The 27873-nt window shown below is 35.9% G+C and overlaps 1 protein-coding gene across 1 annotated transcript in view; it reads left to right on the top strand.

Moving 5' to 3' along the window:
* Positions 1–27873, top strand: part of ITGB1 (integrin subunit beta 1) — a 37766-nt gene that overhangs the window by 5464 nt on the left and 4429 nt on the right. Inside the window, 20 exon segments of the mRNA XM_074193127.1 lie at positions 1755–1824; positions 11622–11707; positions 14762–14984; positions 15823–15993; positions 16683–16921; positions 18643–18681; positions 18683–18772; positions 18774–18800; positions 20266–20310; positions 20313–20363; positions 20746–20835; positions 21611–21751; positions 21849–22045; positions 22968–23154; positions 23156–23170; positions 23172–23208; positions 23406–23628; positions 25028–25044; positions 25047–25259; positions 27377–27543. Coding sequence (XP_074049228.1) covers positions 1755–1824; positions 11622–11707; positions 14762–14984; positions 15823–15993; positions 16683–16921; positions 18643–18681; positions 18683–18772; positions 18774–18800; positions 20266–20310; positions 20313–20363; positions 20746–20835; positions 21611–21751; positions 21849–22045; positions 22968–23154; positions 23156–23170; positions 23172–23208; positions 23406–23628; positions 25028–25044; positions 25047–25259; positions 27377–27543 — 2328 coding nt within the window.

The following is a 27873-nucleotide window of genomic DNA, read 5'->3' as shown; positions in this document are numbered from 1 at the left end:
CCTCACAGAAGGCAATTTGTCAGTCTTTACATTGTTTCCATGTTGTACATTGATCCAAATAGTTTGGACTCTTCGGAAATGACAGTAGCTGACATATTCTTCTTATGAATGGCAATCCATGCATGGGACAGCTGTTTTAAAAAATCCAATATTTATACCTACTCCTCACCTAAGAGTCTCAGACAACAACAAATTACAGACAAATAATTGCTATTGCTGCAAATTAAACAATCTTGCATCTACAACTTGTAGAAAAGATCATCACCCATGAAAGATTTTAACTTTGAGGACACATTTATAATCAATATAAAATCTTTGAATTATAAAACCAACAAAATGTATAAGATAAATATTTTTAGCAATTGAACCAAAATAATTAGAAAATAGGATATTTTAATCTATTATTCAAATTTCAGAGGATTAAAATGAAAAATTATACGTAGTACCACAGCAAATCATTCATTTCTTTTGAATGCATTCAGAAGTTATTTTAATATCTTATATTTTCTCAAAATCAGTTGACAGTCTCCTTCATGGAGATCTGGGTTCAAACTCACTTCTAGTACCCCCTGGGAATCTTAGGGCAAGATAATGAACCTCTTGGACTGCAGTCTTATTTGTATCTCATTTCTTTCCCATGATGTTACCCTATTTTGATTACTGAATGTTAACTAGTAACTAGTTAACTAGTCACATGTCTAGGTGTTTTTTTATTTTTCCTTAGAAGCAGAATTAGATGGTCCTTTCTATGTTTGTAGAGGTACCATTATTAAAGTTTTGGATATTATAGAGATAATTGGCTGGTGTCTCTTGATTCTCTTATATCACTTTGAAAGTACGTTATATAGTATGTAATCAGTCAGTTTGTTTAGTTGTCTTTTTTGTCTTAAATTATAAGCCTTTGGGAAAGCTATTACCCATATCAAATTCAATTCTGTGCATTTAACCTTCATGGTTAACTCACTTTTTTCCATCCTGGTTTTTCTTTGTAACATTTATTAACCTTTTCTCTCCCTCAGCTTTGAAATGCTTGAAAAGGCAGGCAGTTGAAACTGTAATGCTATATTTATCTGAAATATTCAAGTTTGCATGTTCAGAATTGTTCTTTCAAATAATTCAGCCATTTTCAGTTAAACTATCTCTTAGTGTGTTGTGGTGTCAAACTTTTTAATCACTGCATTATAGAAAGAAGGAATTTGACCATTTTTTTTAAGGCAAATGGGGTTAAGTGGCTTGCCCAAGGCCACACAGCTAGGTAATTATTAAGTGTCTGAGACCAGATTTGAACCCAGGTACTCCTGACTCCAGGGCTGGTGCTTTATCCACTCCGCCAGCCGCCCCGACCCGAATATGACCATTGTTAAACCTGATGTTACTGTATTTTGACTAATGTATATTAACTAGTAACAAGTTACTTTCTTATCTAGGTTTTTTTTATTCTTCCTTTAGAAGCAGAATTAATCCTTTCCATATTTTGTAGATATCAAACAATTTTTAATAACTTTCAAAATCTTGATGGAGAACAATACTCAGTCATCTTTTTTTAAGGCAGTAATTGTTGGCTCTGAAATTTGTCCTAACATTTAATTAAAAAAAATACTGTTTACATAGCTTAGAACTAACCATAAAAGTCTTCCCTATTTTCTAGGATAAATAGAGTCATGGGAATTATTGCGAGAGATAGAAGAATGGGAGAATGTTTTAATTATTTCAGTCTATTTTACTACTTACATGATCTACATTTTATTTTACAGATGAATTTACAACTAATTTTCTGGTTTGGACTGGTCAGCTGCTCAATCTGTCAAGTACTGGGTCAGACAGGTAAGCTGTTGGATTCTTTGTTTCCCTCAAGGCTGTTTAATCTACATCTCTCCCCCACCCCCACCCCTTTCTTTCAGGTTCTTTATTTCCATCTTTTTCCTTTTCTCTTTCATAGCATAATGGAGTAGGAAGCACACTGTGTAGTCAGAGGATCTGGGTTCAAATTTCTCTTCCAATACCACCTGGGAGACTTAGGGCAAGTCACTAAACCTCTTGGGCTGAAGGCTTCTCTCTTGTTCAGGAAAGGTAGCTTCTAGCTCAAATCACCACCACATGACCCTAGCTTACTCCTCCAGATCTCCAAACTCCTGGTAGCCCAGCTATTGCTTCATCAGACCTGCAGACTCTCCTGCCTCAACTCACCAACTTTGGGGCTTCCTGCCCTGGCCCAGTCCAACCCTAAAGATAGCAGGAGATAGTGGAGAGCATCCTGGCTGATAGGGATGTGAATAGGGAAGTGAAAAAGCTAGATGAACCATGGAGTGCAGACCTTCAGCCAAGTGCTGGGGACACAGAGATAAGCAAAGAGACAGTGTCTGCCTCCCAGGAGCTTACATTTTACTGAAGAAAACAAGACATGGTGTGGAGGGAAGAGGGGCAGGGAGAAATGAAGGCACAACTGCCCTGGGCATCCCTCTTCTGTTGGAACCAGTTAGAGGGAGAGGCCACAGGAACAAAGGGTCCTTCCAGTGTGTTGTGTCTGGGCTCCAGGGAACTCCAGAATTAAGTTTCCAGGATATTGTAAGGAAAGTTCAGAAGTGCATCCTGAAGAGAAATCCTGTATGTGGAAGACATAAGAGGAAAGCACTGAGACATCAAGAAAGAAAGAAATTTTTGAAAGAATTCAGGTAAAACTGTGCAAGGGAAAAGGAACTTTACTAAGGAAAAAAGAATTGAAAATTATCACATCAAGAAGTCAATCAAAAGTGATGTTTGTGTACCTGACAGTAGGAAAGTGGAGAACAGGAATATGTCCATGTCATACAATAAGAAATTCAAGCTTGATTATAATAATGATTGATTTAGAATTTTTAAATATCCCTTTTTCTGCATGTATGTGTTCATACACCCATATAGGTACATCTCTGTAGAGAATTTTACCCCCGAGAATTTTAAAAACAAACTACATTTGTAATTATGAAAAGCAAACATTCTTTCATTCAGATAAAATTCCCAAGGCTTACTTTCCTTACAGACTCACTATTTGAATACAGTTTCTGTAGGAGTGAAAAGTGGAGTCTGTTTTATAAAGGATAACAACATCACTGAACATTCAAGCAGTTGTAACCTTTTGTAGTGAAATGTGTCTCATTAATCTTTTGGAATTCTTTGAGGGGACACTGTCAAGCCTTGGATACAAACCTCTCATCAGGGACTTTTTAAAAAATTAGTTTATCAAAGAAGGGATTGAGGAGTGGCATTGAATTTTTACCCATAGAAACAAGGATCCAAGACTGATAAGATTGTAGATTCAAATGTAGCAAATATAACCAATGAGCACAGACAACCAACATAGTCACTACATTTGACAGCATGTACAATATTTTCTTCCTATAATCCTCCCCCTTCCAAGAGGAGGAAATTAAATTTCATTATTTATTTTCTAGGACCAAGATTGATTTTTTTTCAGTTACTAGTTTAGCTAGCTACCATTTAGCATTTTTTAATTTACATTGTTATAGTCATTGTATTTTTTTCTTCTGGTTCTGTTTACTACATCTTCCATCGATTTGCATTCTTCAATTCATTCCCGTCCATGCCAACCATTTTTTCTCTGAATTATATTTTTTCATTTAATATATTCCTATGCCACAATTTTTGCATCCATCTTCAATCAATATTCAATCCTCAGTGGGCATCTAAATTTTTTCTAGCTTTTTATTACTACAAGTAGTATTGCTACGAGTATTTTGGTACATCAGAACCTGTGTTTCTGTCTTTGACCTCATTGGTGTTTATGACTAATTCTTCAGGAAGAATATATTCATGACAATAGGCATATCTAAGTCCTTTAGTGACTTAATTCTGAACCAGGTTTTTCCTCTTTCCTCTCCTGTGCCAACCTTCTCTTTGAAGCTGCTGAGTATCAATGTATTTGCTTCTTAGATTTGGAGGATTTTAATTCTTGAAACAATGTCTCTCTCTTTAATATTGGAATAGGTAATACCACAGAAAAGGTATTTACTTTCATGGTGATCTTTTTTGTTTATGTTCATCATGATGAAGAGGAGATGAACAAGTATCCTATGAAATAATGTTTTCCCCCCTTCCTTTGGATATACGGTGATTTCCTCTATATGTTACAAAAACAAATCTGTGAAGCTTTCCTACATGTTTGACAGGATCCTGCTGTTTGTTTGCTTATAAAGAATCTAAACCCAATAGAACAGAATTCTGCTTTAAAGACTCTGCTCTAGCCCAGTGGCTCTTAGATGAGTGTTCAGATCATACAGGACTTTCTGATAAATACAACTACAAAGATAATTTTATTCAGTAATTCCCTAGTTATCCAAAGCAAAAAAGCAGTGAAGTGCTGGCCCAAGGTGAACTGCATCAGATCCACATTAAAACAGGATTTATTAGAGATGGAGATTTTTTTAGCAATACCTACTTGAAAATGATGTTTTTGCTGAGTGCACAAAGCCTCAGAGTATCTAAAGGCCTCCTAAGGGAAACTCAAGGACCACTGACAAGATCAGCTTCACAATTCATGCTGAAAAAAATATAGAGATAAACAGTGACATAGATTGTGAAGGATGACTGAGTATGTTGGTGGTGAAATAGCATAATAGCATAGGACCATTCAAAGTGCTTTATAATTTCCCATATGTTAGAACAGATAGCTCTTTGGGAAATTATAGAGTGCTTTGAATGGTTCCATTTTACTTCCTCGCACAATTAACACTAATACTTCTCTGGTAATTCTTTTTTTAAAAATGTTTATTTGTTTAAGGCAATGGGGTTAAGAATGATTTGCCCAAGTCACACAGCTAGGATGTAACTGCTGTTATTAAGTCTGAGACTGAACTTGAATTCAGGTCCTCCTGACTAGGGTCAGTGCTCTAATCACTGCGCCATGTAGCTGCCCATTTCTCTGGTAATTCTTAAGTAATCATGGCATGGATAAAAATCATGAAGCAACACTCTTAAGAATCATTCAGGTGACTCAAAAGAGCAGTAGAGAAATTTGGTGGGGTTAAGTAGAGTGTATCCCATTACTGTTGGTGATTTACTTAGCAGAGGTAGAAAAGAAGAGATCCTCCAGAAAGAAGGTAGGCTTAAATGTAACAAACATGAAGGGCCTAGAGATGATTGGAAAAAAAGCCTTTACCATCCATAAGGATTGTGAAAGAAGGAAGGAATTTGCATCATTGAAAGTAACCCTCACATTAATGAGATAAGAGAAGAATTCTAAAAGCAGAGGCTAAGGGGGCATGCATTCCATTGACTGGCACTGCATTTGTGAATTCATGGAGACAGGAAGTAGCATACTGAGTGGGGAGGTGGCCCGAGTGATGTAGTATGTGGAAATGGGAATAATGTGAAATATGGCAGGATGGAGACTTCATATTGAAAAGCCTTAGAGGCCAAGCTGAAGAGTGTGTGCTTTGGAACTCCTGAAGGCTTTGATTAGAAGAGTTGCATGATCAGACTAGATCTTTATTTTCTCGATATCTGTATGAAGTATGGGGTCAGAGAAAAGAAGGGAGTGAACGCGAGAGGCATTATTGAGGTTGCTGCCACAACACTTGGCTGCTTAAATGGAACAAGTAGCAGGAGACTGACAGATTTACAGGACTTACTTCCCTTGGACAGTACAATCAGCACTTATAAGCCTCATCTGTGGATTTCTGTGGGCAACTAGGTAGAAGATGATAGAACTCTGGGCCCAGAGACAGGAAGATCCAAGTCCATATCCAGCCTCAAGCAAGTCACTTAACTTCTGACTACCTCAGTTTTCCTCAACTGAAAAATAACAAAATGGCATCTACTTTCTACAGTTATGAGAATCAAATGAGATCCATTTATAAATGATTAGCTAGGGGGGCAAAGCCAAGATGGCTGCATGAAGGCAGAAATTCCTGGAAACTCATTCCCCCCCAAAAAACTTCAAAAGCCATCAAATTATGAGTGATACAGTTTCCCAGTCCAAGACAACTTACAAGTTCCACAAGAAAGGACTGTACCACCAGGACTGGGGTGGGGGGGCAGCCTTAGGGCAGCACAGCCAGGCTGAGCGCCTGGGTCCATGGCAGAGGGGGAGGTTTCTAGACCTCTTGGCCCAGGGATCACTGGGGACAGCTGGAAGGGGTGGTGAGAGAACTCTGCTGCACCAGATTGAGCGTGGAGCAGAGCTCCAGCCTCAAGAGAGCCTTGTGAGGAGAACCTGCAGTGGGAGTTGGCAGAGCCACCCAGCATGTCCAGAGCTCTCAGTCATAGACAGTAAGGGGATCAGGGGAGACTGCCAGAGGTCTCTCTGCTTTCCCTGGGAAAGAACTCAGCTGTTGACACACCACACTGAGATCCAGATTTCAGTCTGGGCCTCCACAACATCACCATAGCCAAGCAGGGCCTCTCCTCCAGGGCAGAGGGGCGGGCCTGAACACAAGAGAGCAAGCAGAACTCCTAAAACTTTGGAGGAATTAAGATCCCTGTGGATTGTCCCAAAAACTCAAAGCCTTGAAAGTGCGATAAATCAGTCATAGGCTGAGAAAATGAGCAAACAACAGAAAAAGAATAATCTGACCATAGAAAATTACTTTGGTCCCATGGAGGACCAAAATACATACTTGGATGATGACAAAATTGAAGCTTCTGTATCCAAAACTTCCAAGAGAAATAGAAAATGGACTCAGGCTCTAGATGAGCTCAAAAAAGACTTTGAAAAGCAATTAAGGGGGAGGTAGAGGAAAAGTTGGGAGGAAAAATGAGGGTGATACAGATAAATCATGAAAACCAAGTCAGCAACTTGGTTAAAGAAAAACAAAAAAAAAAATACTGAAGAAAACATATTAAAAACCAGTTTAGGCCAAACGGAGAAAACAACACAAAAGGCAAATGAGGAGAAGAATGCCTTAAAAAACAGAATTGGCCAGCTGGAAAAGGAAACAAAAAAGCTCTCTGAAGAAAATAACTCCTTCAAATGCAGAATGGAACTAAAGGAAGCTGATGACTTTGTGAGAACCCAGGAAGAAATAAAACTATACAAAAAAAAAAATAGAAGAAAATGTGAACTATCTCATTGGAGAAACAACTGACCTTAAAAACTGATCCAGGGAAGATCATTTAAAAATTATTGGCCTACCTGAAAGTCATGACCAGTAAAAGAGCCTAGACTTCATTTTTCAAGAAATAATACAGCAGATTTGCCCTAAGATCCTAGAAACAGAGGATAAAATAGAAATTGAAGGAATTCACTGATCACCTTCTGAAAGAGATCCACAAAAAAAAACTTCCAAGAATATTCTAGCCAAACTCCAAAACTCCCAAGTCAAAGAGAAAATACTAAAAGCTACCAGAAACAAACTACCATGGCTCTATAGTCAAGATTACACAAGATCTGTCAGCTTCTACATTAAGGGCTTGCAGGGCTTGGAATATGATATTCTGGAAGGCAAAAGATCTTGGTCAATAATCAAGAAGCAACTACCCAGCAAAACTAAACATCCTCATTCTGGGGAAAAGATGAACTTTCAATGAAACAGAGGACTTTCAGACTTTCCTATTGAAACAACCAGAGCTGAACAGAAAGTTTGATCTCCAAATACAGGACTCCAGCAAACCCTAGAGGACGTGGACGAGAAGGGCCAATTATGAAGGATTTAATAATGTTCAACTCTTTGTATTCCTGCATGGGAAGATACTGATAACTCATGAACTTTCTCATTTATAAGAGCTGTTAGAAGGAGTATATATAGACAAGGCACAAGAAGGAACTGAATATAATGGTGTAAAAAGTAGTAAAAAGATGGAGTCAATGAGTGATAAAGGAAAGTACTGGGAGGAAGAGAAAGGAGAGGAAGAAGGGGCTAAGACAATTCACATAAAGGTCAAGAAAAAGCTTTTACATTGAAGTGGAACGGGGGGATGGCAAGGGTGCAGAATGAGTAAGCCTACATTTTCATCAGAAATTGCTCAGAGAGGAAATTACATACACACTTAATAGGTTTTAGAAATCTCTTACCCTACAGAAAAATGAGAGGAAAGGGATGGAATTGTTGAGGAGTAGGTGATAGAAGAGAGGTAAGATCTTGGGAGAGTGTACTCAGGTACATCACACTTCTGAGCAGGGACAGGATGAAAGGAGAGAGAGTGGAATACACGAGAGTGGGGAGGAATCGAGTAGAGGGAACTCTACAGCTAGTGATAGCAACTGTGGGAAAAATATTGAAGCAACTTCTCTAGTGGCTACAATGGGGAAGGCAACTCATCCCAGAGACAGAGCCAGTGGATCTGTACACAGACTGAAGTACACCTTTTTTCCTCTCTCACTGTTCTTGAGGTTTCTCGTCTTTTTTGGGGGGAGGGGGGCTTTATGATTACTCTCACAATAAGATTATTATAATAAAATAAACAAAAAATTGTAAAATAAGGTATAATCCAAAATATTAAATTTTATCATCTGAAAGTTATTGTCAGTGTCTAGGTAAATATCTTTTTATGATACATAGCTGGAAAGGATTTTGTTATTAATAAAATTGAATCATTGCGATGATTAAAAAGTGATCAAAATATTCATAGCAACCCTTTTCATGGTGGCAAAAAATTGGAATTTGAGGGGATGCCTATCAGGGAATGATTGAACACATTGTGGTATATGAATGTGAGGAAACACTATTGTTCTATAAGACATCATGAGGGATGATACTTCAGAAAAGCTTGGGAAGACTTGCATTAATTGATGCTGAGTGAGATGAGCAGAACACATTAACAACATTGGATGATGACCAACTATAGTGGACTTGTTCATTTCAGCAGTACAATAATCAGACAATTCTGAAAGACTTGTGATGGAAAATACCATCCATATCCAGAGAAGGAACTACGGAGCTTAAATGACCAAACCTTAATATTTTTAAAAGTTATTTTGTGTTTTATGTTGTTTTTTCTCTCTAATATTTTTTTCTTCAATTTGGATTTGATTCTTTTTTCACATGATGGATATAGATCTGTGTTTAGCGTAAAAAAAAAATGTTTAGCTAGTGCCTGTCTCTGCTGCTGAGAGCACAGTCTGATATGCTGACCTCTTCAAATATCCTTTTACCCAAAAGACTGTTTTCTGGAGAACTCACTCAAGGCAGGCCCTCCCTTCAAAGAAGCAATACAAGAACTGCCCTAATGTCTCTTTGAAGAGAGATTTAGAGTCAGGTGTATGATGTAGGAGACACTGACACAGCACTATCAGTATTCTCCCATCAGGGAAGGCCTGCTGCACTCCATGACTGGAACAGAATTGCAGCAGCTCAAAAGGAACTGAGACTTGCAGATTGAGAACCATCTCCACTCCCAAGTGTTTGTTCACATGGATTCTTAGTGCTCAACCTGGGCTCAGACTTCTGAGCTCAGACTGGTCTGATCAGCCACAGGCGGGTATATTGTGCCAGCATGGTGATATTGTTTTGGTCCTTTTTGAGAACCCAGGTCACCACCTTGCCGGGCCCATTAGTTGTTGACTCCCTTTACCAGACATCATATATTGAGTCCCTTCCTGGACTCCCTCAATCTTTCCCAGGTGAGTGTTGAAGGAGTGGAAGACAAGGATAACAAGTTCTCCAAGATCCCCAAGTACTCTGTTTATTCACCAAAACACAAGTGCTTAAATATCCCTCCCAGTCTCTAATCTACTCCCACTCCCATGGCACTTAGTAAAACAAGGTTCTGGTGCTCAAGGACAGCAGGTGATGATAGTTTACAAGCTCCCACACACAACAGTCTCTAACACATAGTAGCTGCTGTGTAAGTGGGGCTTTTCCCCTTATCCCTCCTCTTTTCCTTCAGAGTAGCCAAAATATGGAAACTAAGTTGTAGTGTATGAATGTAATCAAATACTTTTGTGCCATAAGAGGAAAAAAAAAACAAATGGACCATTTCAGAGGAGATTGGGAAGACCTGTGATCTTAGGAAGAGGGAAGTAAACAGTTTACACAGTAACAGCAATTCAGAGAAAAACCATTTTGACCTCTAAAACTATGAGGAGTATATTAAACCACAAGTCCAGAGAATTAAAACTCAGTCCTGGGGCAGCTAAGTGGTGCAGTGGATAGAGCACCAGCCCTGGAGTCCCAAGGACCTGAATTCAAAGACACTTAATAATTACCTAGCTGTGTGATCTTGAGCAAATCATTTTGCCTTGCAAAAACTTAAAAAAAAAAGAAAGAAAGAAAGAAAAAGCTCAGTCCCACCTCCACTTCCTTCCAAAGAGACATTGATTTAACATCCAGTTAACAGTGTACTTACGGACTTGGCTGTTGTGGGGATTGTTGATTGGACTATGCCTGAGTATGAAAGATTTGTTGTTGAATGATGGTTCATTGGAAGGAAAAGATAATAAAACATTATCTTTAGTTAGAAGAGATCTAGAAAAAAGATCTTTGTGATCTCTAGGGCCTGTAGTCATCCTTCCTTACTCCAGGATTTTATTGATTTTGAAAAACTTCATTGGAAGGAAAAGATAATAAAACATTATCTTTAGTTAGAAGAGATCTAGAAAAAAGATCTTTGTGATCTCTAGGGCCTGTAGTCATCCTTCCTTACTCCAGGATTTTATTGATTTTGAAAAACTTTAGTGTTTTAGCCTTTCTCTTTGTATTCCATCAGTCACTTCCTGATCCCTCCCCCCCCCCCCCAAGTACTTCCCCCAAGACTGGACTTGGGAATCTCCTTGAGATTCCTTTCAACAGCTTGTCAGTTTGGATCCCTTGCCCACAAGAACCTCAGAGTTGCCATGTAGGCTGATCCTCTTGTTCCCATTTCTCCCTAGACTCTCTTTCTTTCTTTCTGTTCATCAGTGTTCAATACAGAAAAGTCAAGGTTTTTTTTTTTTTCAATATGGGAAGATGGTGGAGAGGATGTTTGGGAAAAAAATATCTTTTGCCTTGGGGGTCCGAAGATAGAAGGAACACACTTCTCCCCAGCTCCTTTCCCTTGTTTTAACCTAATCCCCTTCTCCTGAACATGTCTGAGTAGGATCAGTCTCTGTCTTTATAGATCTTGGGGAACCAGCAAGGAGAGTGGTGCAGGAGGAGATATCAGCATGGATCCAGACTCAGACTTTCTTCTCAGTTTGTGCAGCCCTCTGTGGAGATGGAGGCTGGTATACCAAGTGCCTCAGGGATTAGTGTTTTTCATTTTTAATTCATAAAGACTTTATGTGGTCAGAGAATTCACTTTTTTTTTTTGGTTCTGTGAATTTAGTTGTAATTGCTCAAAAATCTGACCTATATTGTTTCTTTGGGAGGGGGGGAGTAAGGGGATTAAGAGTTAGTAGGACTTGGGGAAATTATCGTTTACTTTTTCATTATGACATTTATCAATGAGAACTAAGTTCATTTTATTAGAAAATCATAGAATCATAAATCTTGAGCCTGACAAAATTCAGAGACCATCTAATTTAGCACCCTTTTATAGATGAGGATAATGAGGTCCAGGGAATCAATATCAGCTAGGATGTGAACCCAGATCTTCTGATTCCAGAAACAAGAATGGTTTTTCCATTCTCCTGTGCATAATTCAGCATTATTATAGTTTATATTTTATAATGTTTTGAATTTAAATGACTTCAGGGTTTTTTTGGACAGGTGGAAATGATTGCTTAAAAGCAAATGCGAAATCATGTGGAGAATGTATACAAGCAGGACCAAATTGTGGATGGTGCACAAATTCTGTAAGTAGTGTAAATTGCATATCATTTTTAACATGAATTATAGTACTTTCATATATATTCATTATGCTTGGTTTTTAAATTTTTGTTTTTGTTGTTGAGGTTTTTGGGGGGGCAGGGGAGGATTCTGCCACCATATTCCTTTTGGAGACATTGGATAACTCAATTCTATGATTTGTTATTCATAACTTTTCTTGGGTTTGTGTGCTTATAGAATGACATCCTTTCCCTTATATCTTTTGAATATGCCTCCTGCTCTTCAAAAATAGTTCATATCTTCTACAGTACCTGCCCTTCTAACTAAATTAAATTGTGGACTCTCAGAAACCCTCAACTTGACCAAAAAAGTATTTATAAATATGTATATATCCATATCTAGTAAACTTTTAAGTTATTATAGAGCATTTTGTTTAGATCTCAGCTATGACCAATCTCTTTTTATCCCTCTAAGATAAATACAGCCTATTACAAGGAAGGGCCTTCTCATTTTTAAACTCTTTAAATTGCTATCACCTAACAGACTTTTTGCATAGAGTAAATGTTTGATAAATATTTAATTTTAACTTACCTAAGTTAATGAGAATATTTATCCCAAGAAGCACAAAACCCATGATTCACATGTATTTGACTTTGAAATGCCCTAGAATTATTTTGACTTTTGTCACAAATGAATGTTTCTAATTTCATTTGCTTTGACTTAATTGTAAGTTAATTTTCATTTTCTGAGTATGCAACAACTAATGATAAGGGAATCTAGTCAGAAATGGGGTGAAGCAGTAGGGGGAAAGCTCAAGGGTTGACTGTATAGACAAAACTATAGGCAGATCACACCAGATTGCATGCTCTGACTTGTAAACATAGATACCTAAAGAACAGATAGTATTTTCTTAGCCTTAGCTTCACATGGTTAAAATCTCCAACTATTCTAGGTATTCATGGTTGGAAACTGCCCAGAACCCTGTTCCCCTCCTTTAGGAGCAGTTGTGCCAACCAACTGTTGATTATTCAAAGTAATGGTTTATAGACTTAGCATACTCAACACAGTTTACATTTTTTTATTATGAAGTCTCTTTATGATATGGATTATCAGTAGGACAGAGAAAGCTGAATTATCTCTAGTAAATTATTTTTTTAAATATTTCTTTTTTTAACTAACTTATTTTTTGTTCTAACTACATGCAAAGATAATTTGCAACATTTTCCATTAGTCATATTGTGAAAGATGAATCAGAACAAAAGGGTACAAAAAAGTCATGAGAGATTAAAAAAAATTCAACATAAAGACATAAACCAGTTTTTAAATTGAAAATAGTAATCTTTGGTCTGCAATCAGACACCATAGTTCCTTCTTTGGATGTGCATATTTTCCATCACAAATCCTTAAGAATTGTTTTTGGTATTATAGTGCTGAGAATTATCAGCCCATCAGAGTTAATCATTTGATAATGTTGCTGTTAGTGTATACCATGTTCTCCTAGTTCTGCTCACTTCAGTTCATGCAGGTCTGTTGAGACTTCTCTTAAATCCAATCACTCTTGATTTCTTACAGAATAATAGTATTCCATTATTTTAACATACCATATTTGTTCAGCCATTCCCCAGCTATTGGGCAACTCCTCAATTTCTAATTCTTTACTACCACACAAAGAACTGCTATAAATGGGGTTTTTTTACACTTAGATCTCTTTGGGATACAGATCCAGTAGTGATATTGGATGCAAGGGTATGCATAGTTTGATTGCCCTTTGGACTCCACGAAACCTATTTCTCAAATAATTCAGTTAGTTGTTGCTGATGATACTAAATTGTGTTTCAAAGAAAAAGGATTAAAGATCTTTAGACATGAGCTGTATGTGTAGTGTTCACACCTCTGTGACTTGCATAGCTGGGTGTGATAATGCCTGGAAGAGTGGAGGTTTGGCTTAAGTGATGTTCTGTCCTTTTAATGATGCAGATTTTCTTAAACCATTTCTTCCATCAAGTGCTATTTATCTTCAGGCCCCCCCCCCATACAGACTAGCTTGTAAAAGCTCATATATTTTCTGTGATATTTCTGTCTCAGGCAGTTTGATATGTTTTTTGGATGTTTAACAAATATTAATAATTGACTATGATGAAGACAAATTATAGCTAATATTTATATATCACTATTTGCTTGGCACCAAGTGTTTTACACCTAGTCTCATTTGATTTCCTCAGAGCCTCTGAAAGGGAAGGTGCTCTTATCCCCATTTCACAGTTGAGGAAACTGAGGCATGCAGGTTGAGTGACTTGTCCAGAATCACCTAGCCAGTGATGGCTGAGGCCAGAATGAACTCAGGTCTTTATTGACTCTAGGCCTAGTATTCTTTCTACTGTGCCACCTAATTGCCTCATTGAATTAGTATGTATTAGGAAACAATTGATCTAAGATTTATTTAGGGTCTGTATTTCAAGAAAAATAGTGAGTCTAGGTTGTTAAAACACAAACCAGTCCTTGAATGGTATTCTTCAGTTCATGCTTCCTATAGAATAAATATAGTTGTTTTTCTTTTTTTTTTGAAAAAAAAAGATTTTACTAATTTTTTTTAAAGAAAAACTTATCATTTCCCAGTAACTCCTATCCACCCACCTAATCGAACGTTTTTTATGGGTTGTCTGACTATAAATACCTCATTTCATATCTGTAGTTAACTGCTTCTCTGCTGAGAAAAGGGAAATAGGCCTCTTTATCAGTCTCCTGGAATCAAGATTGGTCAGTTGCTTGATCCAGGTTCTGATGCTTTTCCTACTTTTTTGTTTAAATTATTGTAGTTGTGTATATTCTCTTAGTTCTGCTTATTTCTTTTTCAATTCACCTAAGGACTTCCCAAAGTTTTCTCAATTTTTCATTTTCATTCAAATTATTTTCTCTCTAGTGAAAGTACAAGCATTCATACCTGGGTAAGAGAAGCTTGTTCAAAAGTTAGAAAATGAAGTAAATACCTACCAAGTGTGTTGAATCTTTTGTGTAATGAATTGTATTTCAGTTCGATTTTTTTAAACCATAATTTCTATATATATTTATATATGATTTAGACATTTTTACAAGAAGGAATGCCTACTTCTGCCCGGTGTGATGATTTAGAAGCATTAGAAAAAAAAGGCTGCCGTCCAGAGGACATTGAAAATCCTCGAGGCTACAAAATTATCCAGAAAAATAAAAATGTGACAAATCGCAGTAAAGGTACAGCAGAAAAACTGCAGCCTGAAGATATTACCCAGATTCAACCACAGCAACTAACCTTGAAATTACGCTCAGGTACTTGTGACTTTAACTCCAGTGTCATTGCGATTTCAATTTCACAGGTGCTGCTGAGGACTGATTTTCATAAAGCAAGCTGGCATTCACTTAAAGACAAAAAGTATATTGAACTTTAGAAATTAAGTTATTTTTAGCAGATTCAGTAAAAAGCTATCAGTAACTCCTTCATTTAATATGTCCCCAAAACTTTATTTTCATGAGTGCTGCTGGTACTTATGCTCCGGTGAACTTGAGCAACTCTCCTTTAGTTCCAGCCTCACCTATCAGCCTTTAGCAAATGGTTTTATGAGTTACTCTGACCCAAAATGTTGTCAATTCATGAAATTAATTGGCTGGACTTGTCAGAGGTTGTGTTCTGATGAGCTTTCAAAAAAACTTGGAGCCATCTTCAAACCACAGTGAAATGTCCAACTCTTTAGAGGAGGCCTTGTATAGACTTACATTTAAAATAAGCAAATTGGTCTTCCCTCAGGAAGCTTGTAGTTACTAAAACCTTCCTATCCTGTCACAATCACGGTTGTAGAGTGTTTTCTAAACAGTGTGTCACTGGAGAATTTGATGTCAAAATAATAGAGAAATTTTTAGGAACTAAAATGAAGTAGAGCTAACTCTTGCATTTATGATTTTGTCGTAATCCTATTTTCTAGTACTGTAAAATAAGTACCTGCATTAGTCAGCCGTGACAATATTAAAGCCATAAATTTTTAGTAGAAATGGTAAATCAGATATGAAATGAATGTAATATTGATCAAATTATTTTCATTTTTTCTTATTAATTTTCTTTGGACTTCTAGTGACTTAATTTGATTTCTTTTTCCAACATTTGTCTTACTAGGAGAACCACAGACATTTACATTAAAATTCAAGAGAGCTGAAGACTATCCTATTGATCTCTATTATCTTATGGATCTCTCTTACTCTATGAAAGATGACTTGGAGAATGTGAAGAGTCTTGGAACAGATCTAATGTATGAAATGAAGCGAATTACTTCAGATTTCCGAATTGGTAAGAGTATTTGAAAGATACAAATGGATTTGATTTTAATTCCACCACATAGGAAACATGCTTCTTTTTGTAACACAGAATCCTAAAAATGAACAGATAGATGCTTTATTTCCCCAAGACAAAACCAGAATCCCCTTTACCATGTGTCATTTTAGTACTTAAATTTATCTGCTAGCCACCAAATTTATTTTAGACTTAAGCTTCCATTTCACAGAATTCTCATTTCTGATTTGTTCATGTTTTCTACTTCACACATATATAACTCTTTCGTGTCTTTCTCAAATCTTTATCTCTTACATATACTAACTGGAGCACTAAAGACCATATGTTGAAATTACAACATAACTTTTAGAAATCTCACAATTGGTGTTTGAAAAGACTAGATCTTTTTCTCTCTTCTTAAAACAATTTTTATTAAGGAAATGCTATACTTCCCAAGTTTACTTACTGCTTAAAAATCTGATGGGGTGGTTATAAGCTATTTGTGATAAGAAGATAGTTTCCCAGATTTTCTTGGATTGTCTTTAGGGTCAGAACATCAGACTTAACCATATTGTAATTTAAGCAAAAACACATTTCACAGCCAGGATGCTAGGGAAAAAAGATTTTGGGGGGTTTTGAGTATGGCATGGAATTGTTGACTTGAATATAACAAATTTTAAACTCACAACTTATCATTTTTCTGATAGGATTCGGTTCCTTTGTGGAGAAAACTGTGATGCCATATATTAGTACAACACCGGCTAAACTCAGGAACCCCTGTACAGGCGACCAAAACTGCACCAGTCCATTTAGCTACAAAAATGTACTCAGTCTCACAGATAAAGGGGAACAGTTTAATGATCTTGTAGGAAAACAGCACATTTCTGGCAATTTGGATTCTCCAGAAGGGGGATTTGATGCTATTATGCAGGTTGCAGTTTGTGGAGTAAGTAGTTAATTCTTTATAATTGGTTACTATCAGCAGAAATAATAGACATATATCCATATTATACTTTGGCCTTCCAGAATTGTATAATGCTATATATGTACCCTGTGAAAAAACATTTATTATAATAATAATTGCAATGATTATTATAATTCCACTTATGGGGGCAAAGTTTGAAACCCCCATATTACATAGGGTTTCAAAAAAATCAGTTTTTTTAAGAGATTTTTGAAACAGTAGAGGAAGTCAGCCAGAATACTGATTCTTGAGCTCATGTCCTCTTCTCTTCTGCTCCTGGTTTAAAAACATAGTTAACCCAGGTATCCCAATATTGTGGTGCTTCTTCCTTCTTGGTTTTATGGCATCAGAGAAGCTTTGGAAGAAAAACTTTGGAACTTAATCCATAAGATTAATTTTTATTTTGTGTGTGCTGTAAGAGGAAATTAAGGTACAAAATGACACTCTGAACTTAAATCAATAAAATCCCATTTTAATCTTTTCTTATGCTATATATGTGTCTGTGTATATAGTATTGTGGGTTTTTTAAAACAAACTTAATGGTTTATATTTAAAATTCATTCCAGAGGACTAGTTTTTCAGTTAGCATGTTTTAATAGATATCTACAGGGTCTCTACACTCAGCACTTAGGGACTATGTTGGGCAAGGGATTGGTAATAGAGTCAGAGTTAATCCTAGGCAAAATTTTGAAATTTATGAAGTTTGCCTTTAATACATTCTTCTTTTCTGCCCTTCATCTTCCATTCCTGGCCTTTTTATATTCCTGGCTCCTCTAGGAACCTGGCAAATGCCCCTTTCTACTCTCAGTCATCTAAACATTAATGGTTCATTAAGGTATAGCTCCATTGTTGTGACCCCCAGTCATGATCTTTGTATTTCCAAAGAGGATCTTAATGTTAGTCTCGTTTAGAGGGTGATAGATGCAGAAGTGCCATGGCTGCAAAGCCAAAACTGAGAGGGCATTTATAGCATCTTCAGAGTTGTAAAGAACCTCAGAAGTTTAGACAACTATTTTATCCTCAGTGGTGACTGTATTCCCATTTCCTGCTCCCTTCTCAAAGAATGGCATTATCTGTTGTCTACTTCACTCAGCCCTTAAGCATTGGAGAATTAAAGAATCCCTACAAGTAACAGTCTTCACCTTCATGGAGTTCATATTCTTGATTCTCTAATTAGGAAACAAATTGAGACAGATTTATTCAATAGATCAAGAAAAGAATGTGAATAGAATAAGTAAAGAACTATGAAGGAGCCCTAAATCAGTAATCTTCTAGTAGGTTAGAACATCAGTAGAGTTTCATTGAGAAAAATATTCCTAGAAAATGTGGGTTTGGGATTACAAGCTCTAAAGAGAAGAATGTAATATGGTGGTGGCTTAGCCAGAAGAGGCAATGTGAATAATTACAGTTTGAGGATGGAGTATGAGACAGACACAAGACCTGACAGAATAAAGGTTCAGGAGGGTTCACAATCAGATCAAGAAAGAGGTTTCAGAGTTAGGTCGTGGTATTAAAGGAAGAGTTCCTGTTTGTTCCTCATAGTCTTTTTATTTATCATCTTTTAGGTATTTAAAAAGATAGGAAAAGCAATCCAAGAATGATAGAAAAAGGGTATCATTAGAGATTTAAAAGAACTGAAAGTTTAAATATGTATGTTGGGTTATTTTTGTTTGGTGTTTTAACATATTATTTTTCTTTCAAAGCCATTAATTGGTTGGAGAAATGTTACAAGATTATTGGTTTTTTTCCACTGATGCTGGGTTTCACTTTGCTGGAGATGGCAAACTTGGTGGAATTGTTTTACCAAATGATGGACGATGTCATCTAGAAAATAAATATGTACACGATGAGCCATTATTATGTGAGTGCTTTATTCCTTCCTTATTAGATTTGTTGATTTTCCATTAAGTGTTTTCAAGTATTTTGGACAGCTAAGTTATGAGGTTTTGGGGGTTTGGGGTTTTAGTTTTTCTGTAGGTATGAGACCTAACCCATACTTAGAAAAACTAGTATTACTGTTTTTAAACATGTGGCTTTGCATTCACTTCCTCCTAGACAGTCATGTTTGGTTTAAGTAAAGATGTTTCCTGCTCCTTCTCCACTTTCATTTATTCCCATGTGGGACCACTCTTTTGTGGATTGTTATAGACAGGATTTTTCTTTTCCTTTCTCATCTTAGGGTAGAACTTGTTAATTATTTTGAATAATGTATTTTATTTAAACATGAATTCACATTAACCTTTGTCTCCTCTTTTTTTTTGACCATTGCTAGCTCTGATTTAAGGCTCATAGTTGCAGATTTTTTTTTTTGTTTCTTCTAATTTTTTCTTTATGTTTGAGTCACCTTTAAAATGAAATTTCTGTCCCATGTTTTTAATGAACCATTTGAATTTTCATTCATTTCTGCATTACTTTGGAAAGCCTCCTCAAAGTCAGCTTCTTCATTATTAATTTTTCATTTGACATTAAATAGCTTTTTAAAAGATATTTGTTTTTCTGATGTGGCCAAGTGAAATGAGAGGTCCCAAGCTTTACCATTATATAGCCATTCATTATTTTAGATCTTTCTTCTGTTATATTTCTCAGCAATTAATTGTTCGTAGTCCCCAAAGGCTTCCATTCTTGGAGGAAATGCTTCTTATGAAGAATCAAAGAAATGCTATTATTGTCAATCTTTATCAGTATTTCAGAAGAGCTGTTATTTGTCTTTGTTGCTAGAGCTCCTGCCTTCATTGACAAGTGTCACAAGGGCTGTACCTCATGGTGACTTCAGAAGTCACTGTGGTTGAAGCACCCCAGTGGGCCCCTACCCCATTCTGATGCCCTTCTCTACAGTCTGTAGCATCAAAACTGGCTGCTGGACTGATCTCAAAACCTTACTACATGTAGGCCCTGCTAGAGCTTGTACTCCACTGATATTTAGCCTTTGAGAGGTCCAGGGCTAGTTACACACAGTAAAGCTTTGAAGCAGGGATTCAGTGGTTAAGTTCTATGCCACCCAGTGCAAAATTAATACAAAGATTGTAAATTTTGGAGTGCCCCTAAATTTCATGAAATATTTGAGTTGGGCGAAATCTTTAAAGATCATTCAGTCTTTATTACTACATGTTATATTTCTGATACTATAGAATTAAAGTAGAGAATTTTATAGAATTGCCCACATTGAACTGAGACCTTACATACTTTATCATATCAGTAACATCTTGCAAAAATTTCTTGAAAACCAGAATGGATTTTTAGATTATATATATATATATATATATATATATATATATATATATATATATATATATATATTAATCAAATACTGATTCTTTATTTCCTAGGATTATCCTTCTATTGCTCACCTTGTTCAGAAACTCAGTGAAAAATAACATTCAGGACAATTTTTGCAGTTACAGAAGAATTTCAGGCTGTTTACAAGGTAAATACAGAGTGGCTACATTTGTCTTATATAAGTTCAAACAAAGCTATTCATGTATATATTTTACTATTTAGTGTATATGTATTATATATAGTGTATATATTTTACTATTTAGTGAAAAAAACAAGAAGTGTACATTAAACCATAGGAAAGTACTCTCAAGGCAGACTGGTCAGAGTTTGCAGGTTGTGTCTTAATCACTTTTTTCAAAAATTCTTTATGTCTAGCTTCCAAATATTCAGGCTATTTATCTGAGTTAATTAACCCTGGAATTTAGTATTTCAGAATTAGAATTTATTCAAAACAGGTGTTAGATCATTTTAGTACATGGTAGTATAATAAATATGTTCATGCTCTTCAAATGTTTTTATATTCTTTTAAGGAACTGAAGAATTTGATCCCCAAGTCAGCAGTAGGCACATTGTCTGCAAATTCCAGCAATGTAATTCAGTTGATCATTGATGCATACAATGTAAGTAATGGAAATTAATTTGTCCTCATACCTGTTTAAAGTTTGTCAAATAAGAATTTTCACTCATTTCCTTAAGTTAGCAAGACTTTAGACAATATGGGAAATTTCAGAAACTGCCTAGTTCAAATTCTGAGTAAAAATTATATTCTCCTGGACTTTATCAGTATTTCCCTAGTCCAAATAGAAAAAAAAAATTAAACAAAATGTCTTGTGTAGAGTTATCCCTAAAAAAAAAAATCTGAATAATTACAGAATGATCTTGTTACTATCAGTCAGATGTTAGAAAATACAACTTTCATTCTTGTTCTAGCTTCACCCCAAAGGATACTTGCCTTTAGCTTGAAATAAAACTTACTTCCTGACTCCATTGAAGGGAATCTCCTTGTCCAGTTCTTCTTTGCTATTTCAGAGAACAGAATTTCTTGGTTCAAAGAATATTTATGTCTCATCTGTACTTTCTAGTTTTGCCTTTGAAAGAATGGAAGAAATAAAATTTTCTGATTTTTCTGATGAGATCCATATTCTAATTCACATTGTTTTTAAGAACATAACAAATATGGTTGTTGAACAAATATTTGTTCATTAATTTATAGTCATTTGCAGAAAACAGTAAAATAGAAATATATACGCTTTCATGGAATCCCATTCATTTTGAATTTTGAAAGAAAATTTTTTTTTGTGTGAGCCAAAGTCCTCTGAATTTAATAGATTTAAATTTTTTTACTTATAAATTAGAATTCATTTTTTTTTTGGTTAAAATTCATCTTTATTTTAGTCCCTATCTTCAGAAGTCATTTTGGAAAATGGCAAGTTACCAGAAGGAGTAACAATAAGTTACAAATCTTACTGCAAGAATGGAGTGAATGGGACAGGAGAAAATGGAAGAAAATGTTCCAATATTTCCATTGGTGATGAGGTGAGTGAAGATCATTACTTAAAGTTAAGAGTCATCACGGCGAACAAGCCTAACACATAGTAGTAATATAGATAGATGTCCATTCTTCACCTTACAGGTTCAGTTCGAGATTAGCTTAACTTCCAGCAAATGTCCTGAGGAAATGCGCAACTTCAAAATTAAGGCTCTAGGTTTCACTGAAGAAGTAGATATCACTCTCCAGTTTATCTGTAAATGTGACTGCCAGAGTGAAGGTCATCCAAATAGTCCAGAGTGTCACGAGGGAAACGGAACATTTGAATGTGGTGCCTGCCGGTAAGCAGGGGCTGGTCTGAGAGGGGGATTAGTGGGGGGTGCTGGCATGCTTCTTGAGTCAGGGAATCTTACATTTTTGTCTTTGAATCACTGGCATTTTGCCTGTGATCACTGCTTAATAAGTTCTTGTTGAATTGAATTTGATGAATTATTAGTCATAAAGCTTTATTCAACAGCCTTCTGTTTAGTCTGTTTCCACAGCACATAAAGAAAACCCCACAGGGATAACAAATGATTTAACAGGCATGGAATAAGTACTTTTACATATAAACAATTAAACAATCAATCTACATATTATAGTTTTTTTATAGCTTTAAAAAATTGTATTTCATGGAAAAACAGATTTATTTTACTGTAGAAATTAGCATTTTGTCTCATAAAATAATTTGAATTTTTTGAATCCACATATAAGTAAAACTCTTAAGAAAATGAATGTACTCTGAAATCAGTCTTTATCCTTTAAAACAATAGATTATAGGAAACATCAATAAATCAGCCAGCATTGAGTAAGTGCCTTAGAGGTTCCAGATAGTGTGTTAGGTACTCAAGATATAAATTTAAGGTGGGAAAACAGATACGTATATAAGAAAATACAGAGAAGGCAGTGGAATTAAGGAGGAAGGGCATCACTAACTGTTCAAGAGGATGAGAAAAAAGCTTTCTTTAGCTACTCTTGAAGAAAGACGGTGTCCTGCAGGCAGGGAAGGAGGAAGAGCATCTGAGCTAGAGTGAAGTCTTCGAGGAATAGAGGAGAAAGATCTGTGTTTTGATAGATCACAGAGCTGGGGGTGGGATGGGGGGGGTGGCACATCCTTCCAGTATACTTCCATTATCATCAGGACTTCAACATGACTCAATTTTAATAAATTTTTTTGGAATTTTTTTATTCATAGAGGTTCAATGTTAATTGCTCTTCCCTCAGGTGCAACGAGGGGCGTGTAGGGAGACATTGCGAATGTAGCACGGATGAAGTGAATAGTGAAGACATGGATGCTTACTGCAGGAAGGAAAATAGTTCTGAAATTTGCAGCAACAATGGAGAATGTGTCTGTGGACAGTGTGTTTGTAGGAAGAGAGACAATGCAAATGAAATTTATTCTGGCAAATATCTGTGAATGTGACAATTTTCAACTGTGATAGATCCAACGGATTAATTTGTGGAGGTAAGAATATATTCTGAAGTGTTTAATCTGTGCTTGATTATATTTGAAGGGGCATTAGAGGCCGTTCACTTGGTGACAAAGTGGTAGGTTCTGCAGAACAGAGATGACTACCTCTATCTGCTGCCCTGGATAGAGATTTTTAAAGTGCTTGTGCAATTGTTATGTTGTCTTGTGAAATATCAAATTTTGAATTTCAGGAAATGGTGTTTGCAAATGTCGAGTATGTGAGTGTAACCCCAATTACACTGGCAGTGCCTGTGATTGCTCTTTGGACACATCTTCGTGTATGGCATCAAATGGTCAGATCTGCAATGGTCGAGGAGACTGTGTCTGTGGCTCCTGTAAATGCACCGATTCAAAATTCCAAGGGGCAACTTGTGAGATGTGCCAGACTTGCCTTGGTGTCTGTGCTGAGCACAAGTGAGTATTTCTTTTTTTTTTTTACTATATTTATTTTCGAATTTACAATTTTCCCCCAAATCTTGCTTCCCTCCACCCACCCCCCACAAAAGGTAGTCTGTTAGTCTTTACTTGTTTCTATGGTATACATAGATCTAAGTTGAATGTGTCGAGAGAGAAGTTACATCCTTAAGAGAAAAAGATAAAATGTAAGAGATAGCAAAATTACATAATATAATAATGTGTTTGTTTTATAATTAAAGGTAGTAGTCTTTGGTCTTTGTTCAAACTCCACAATTCTTTCTCTGCATACAGATGGTACTTCCATCGCAGATAGCCTAAAATTGTCCTTGATTGTTGCACTGATGGAATGAGCAAGTCCATCAAGGTTGATCATCACCCCCATGTTGCTGTTATGGTATACAGTGTTCTTCTGGTTCTGCTCATCTTGCTCAGCATCAGTTCATGCAAATCACTCCAGGCTTCTCTGAATTCCCATCCCTCCTGGTTTTAATAGAACAATAGTGTTCCATAATGTACATATACTACAATTTGTTCAGCCATTCCCCAATTGACAGACATTCACTCAATTTCCAATTCTTTGCCACCACAAATAGAACTGCTATGAATATTTTTGTACAAGTGATGTTTTTACCCTTTTTCATGATCTCTTCAAGTTATAGACCCAGTAGTGATATTGCTGGATCAAAGGGTATGTGCATTTTTGTTGCCCTTTGGGAGTAATTCCAAATTGCTCTCCAGAAAGGTTGGATGAGTTCACAGCTCCACCACCAATGTATTAGTGTCCCAGATTTCCCACATCCCTTCCAACATTGATCATTGTCCTTTCTGGTCATGTTTGGAGTGTTTGTTAATAACTGTCAGTCTTCATGAATTGTGTCACACACTATAAGCCAGTCTCATTCTTATCAGTTGGAATAAAAGGTATAAAGCCATGCTTATATGTGGCTAAATATTAGCTCCTGTAGAAGACCAATCTAGAATATTTATCTAAAATATTTTCCTTGTTAAATTTTTTCCCTCTAATTTAAAAATAAAGTAACAGAAGAATAATGCAACATTTTGCTTCCATTTCCCATTCAATCAAAGCCAATATATAAGTTGAGTTTAATTCTTTACTTACATATATAAGCTGAAAGCTAACTCTTTAAGACAGAGCCAGGCAATCATGTATCTCAGCAATCTAGCAACCATATAACCTATAATTCCCTTTAAAAGTACATCATTGGCTTCCTTTTAGACAAGGAACCTACCTATGGAAGTTGTTTTACCCCCCTGTTTTAATGTTCCTTTTCTGATTAAAATGTTTTTAAAATTCAGAAATGTTGATCTAATTCTTATTTTACATTTGGGAAATTATTTCAAACATTTAAAATGTTACAAATTTGTGTCTTCACAGAGAATGTGTTCAGTGCAGAGCTTTGAAAAAGGAGAAAAAAAAGACACATGTGCAAAAGAATGTATGTATTTCAACCTTACCAAAGTAAAAAGTCGAGACGATTTACCCCAGCCTGGCCAGCGCGAGGCCCTGTCCCACTGTAAGGAGAAGGATGTTGATGATTGCTGGTTCTATTTTACATATTCAGTCAATCGAAACAATGAAGTTGTTGTTCATGTGGTGGAGGCACCAGGTATGAAGTTTCAGAGGGTCTTCATTACCTTTCTTTTTCATTCTTATTTGTCTGTTATCAAATTTTTCAGTATTCAGAAAAGATTCCCAAAAATCTGACTTGAAGGGAATCTGTAAAAATTTGTTTTTGAACAGTGCAGTGTTTGAAATAAATTGTAATTAATTTACAAAATAACAACTTAAGTAGGAAAAGGACATCTTATATACAAATATTCAGACCCAAATTTGACCCTAACTTAACAGAAAGAAAAACCTATGTGTTTTTGTGTTGTAAATATATTACAAAGTAGAACTATTCTGAATGATTTTAACATTCCTAACTCATCTGCAATCTATGTATAAAAAAGCCTCATTCCCTTCTATGCCCCAAACTGGAAGGGACCTAGAGCCCAGCATTGGTTGGCTCTCATTCTACCTCTCTGTCCATACTATATTGCTAAATAAGAATGCTAAACTATGACTGGGGACTGAGTGAAATGGGATAAATAAGAATACCATCTCAGGTCATTCTAGAGAAAACAGACATTACTGAATTTAACCCATGTTAAGTTATGGATTGGCAACAGAAACTCAAATCCTGACTGAAAACCCCAGGTCCTTCTTTTGCTTCATATGTTGTTCCCTTACATCTTAGTGTAGAAGAATAGAAAAAGAGTACATCTATCCTAAACCTAATGCAGTTGTTTATTTGGAAATGCCATTGAATATAAATATCACTTTTGAGATTCTATTTATTTTTAATTCACAGGTTTCTTGAGTTAAAAAAAATTGATGAAGGAAAAAAGCACATCTAATGTAGTTCCTGTTCTGCCCTTTCATAGGGCCAAAACATATTAAGTACTTTGAGTTTCTGGAAGTGTCTAAATGGATTTTCTTTTTTGCAAGGCAGTGGGGTTAAGTGACTTGCCCAAGGCCACACAGCTAGGTAATTACTGTGTCAAGGTCCAATTTGAACTCAGGTCCTCCTGACTCTAGGGCCAGTGCTCTATTCACAGTGGCACCTAACTACCGGTTTTCTTTTTAAAAAGTTTTATTGATGCTTTCATATGACCTTTGGTTATTAATATATTCCTCCCCTCTTCCTTAACCAGTATATGCTATTCTTTGTAGTAATTTTTTTTAAAGAAAGGGGAAAAAAAGTTCAGCAAAGTCAGCCAGTGTAAAACTGTCTTCACAGTAGTAGGCAATATGTTGTCCACTAGCTCTCCCAAGATATTTTGTTGACTCATTTTCATAATTACACAAGATTCAGCTTTGATCTTTTTGATCTTTTTTCTTCCAGTTTTCAGCATTTTAATTTTTGTTATTAGTGTTTTCTTGGATTTGCTCATTTCTATATCAGTTCATGTTTTTTCATGCCTCTAAATTATTCAAATTCATTGTTTCTTACAGTATCTCAGTGACATATCTCAGTTAATTTTTAGCTATTCCCCAGCTGATCTCATCCATGGATAAAAGACATAAAGGGACCAGTATTTCATACCTAGCAGAATAGGGAAAAGTCTTTTTTTCCTCTGTTTCCACCACAGTTATATTTTGAATAGGAGAAGTAACCAAACATCTATTAAGGACTTAGTTTGTGTACCACACTGCTATATACTAGAGATATTGATGCTCCTTGTTCTTCTTAACATGCAAAGGAAATTTCTCATAATCGTTCCCTTGAGTTCCAACTTCATTGTTACAGATTCTTACCCTCAGAAAAGGAGATTAAAACTTAAAGAAAGGGGGGGGGCAATTAGGTGGTGCAGAGGATAGCACACTGGCCAGAAGTCAGGAGAACCTAAGTTGAAATCTGGCCTCAGACATATAACAATTGCTTAACTATGTGACCTTAGGCAAGTCACTTAACTCCATTGCCTTAAATAAAAAAAACTTTTTAAAGGAATTATGAGCAGTAGATATAAGGAAACTGGAAAAAAAACCTAAAGAAAGGAAAAGATTCATCAAGCAATTTTGCCATAGATGGCATCATTTTCATAAAATCAGGAAGGATGAATTGGAGGAGTTTCTATTAATAGAATTTTTCTGTAAAAATTTTTCATGTCATAATATAACATTCCTGGCTTTTTACTTGTTCTATTCTCTCTGTTTACCCTCTCCTTTTCACCTTAACAGAATGTCCCACTGGTCCAGACATCATTCCCATTGTAGCTGGAGTGGTTGCAGGAATTGTGCTAATTGGCCTTGCTTTATTGCTAATTTGGAAGTTGCTGATGATAATTCATGACAGAAGAGAATTTGCTAAATTTGAAAAGGAGAAAATGAATGCAAAATGGGACACGGTGAGTTAAAAAACAACCCAGAAAAGTAATGTAATCCAAAAAGTGAATCTTGATATTTCTGAAATTATATTATACATATTTAAAGCTTTAATTATTCCAAAATATATTTTTATTCCTTTAAAAATATCCAGAACTTTGAGGACAATTTATATTTAGCAACAATCAAGAATACATTCTATTATAATAAACAATGAAAGTATGTCTTCTGATTTTTATTGACATATACATTTGATTTCTAGATTATCTTATATCATTCATTGTAATAGTACCTTTTTCAAAAATGCCTGAGTACATTAAAATTAGAAGGGATGAATGTCTGTTGAGAGTACC

This window comes from Macrotis lagotis, chromosome 7 (assembly GCF_037893015.1).
Source record: "Macrotis lagotis isolate mMagLag1 chromosome 7, bilby.v1.9.chrom.fasta, whole genome shotgun sequence".
Lineage (NCBI taxonomy): Eukaryota > Metazoa > Chordata > Mammalia > Peramelemorphia > Peramelidae > Macrotis > Macrotis lagotis.
The sequence above is the reverse complement of the archived record's forward strand: the minus strand, read 5'-3'. Positions and strand labels throughout refer to the sequence as shown.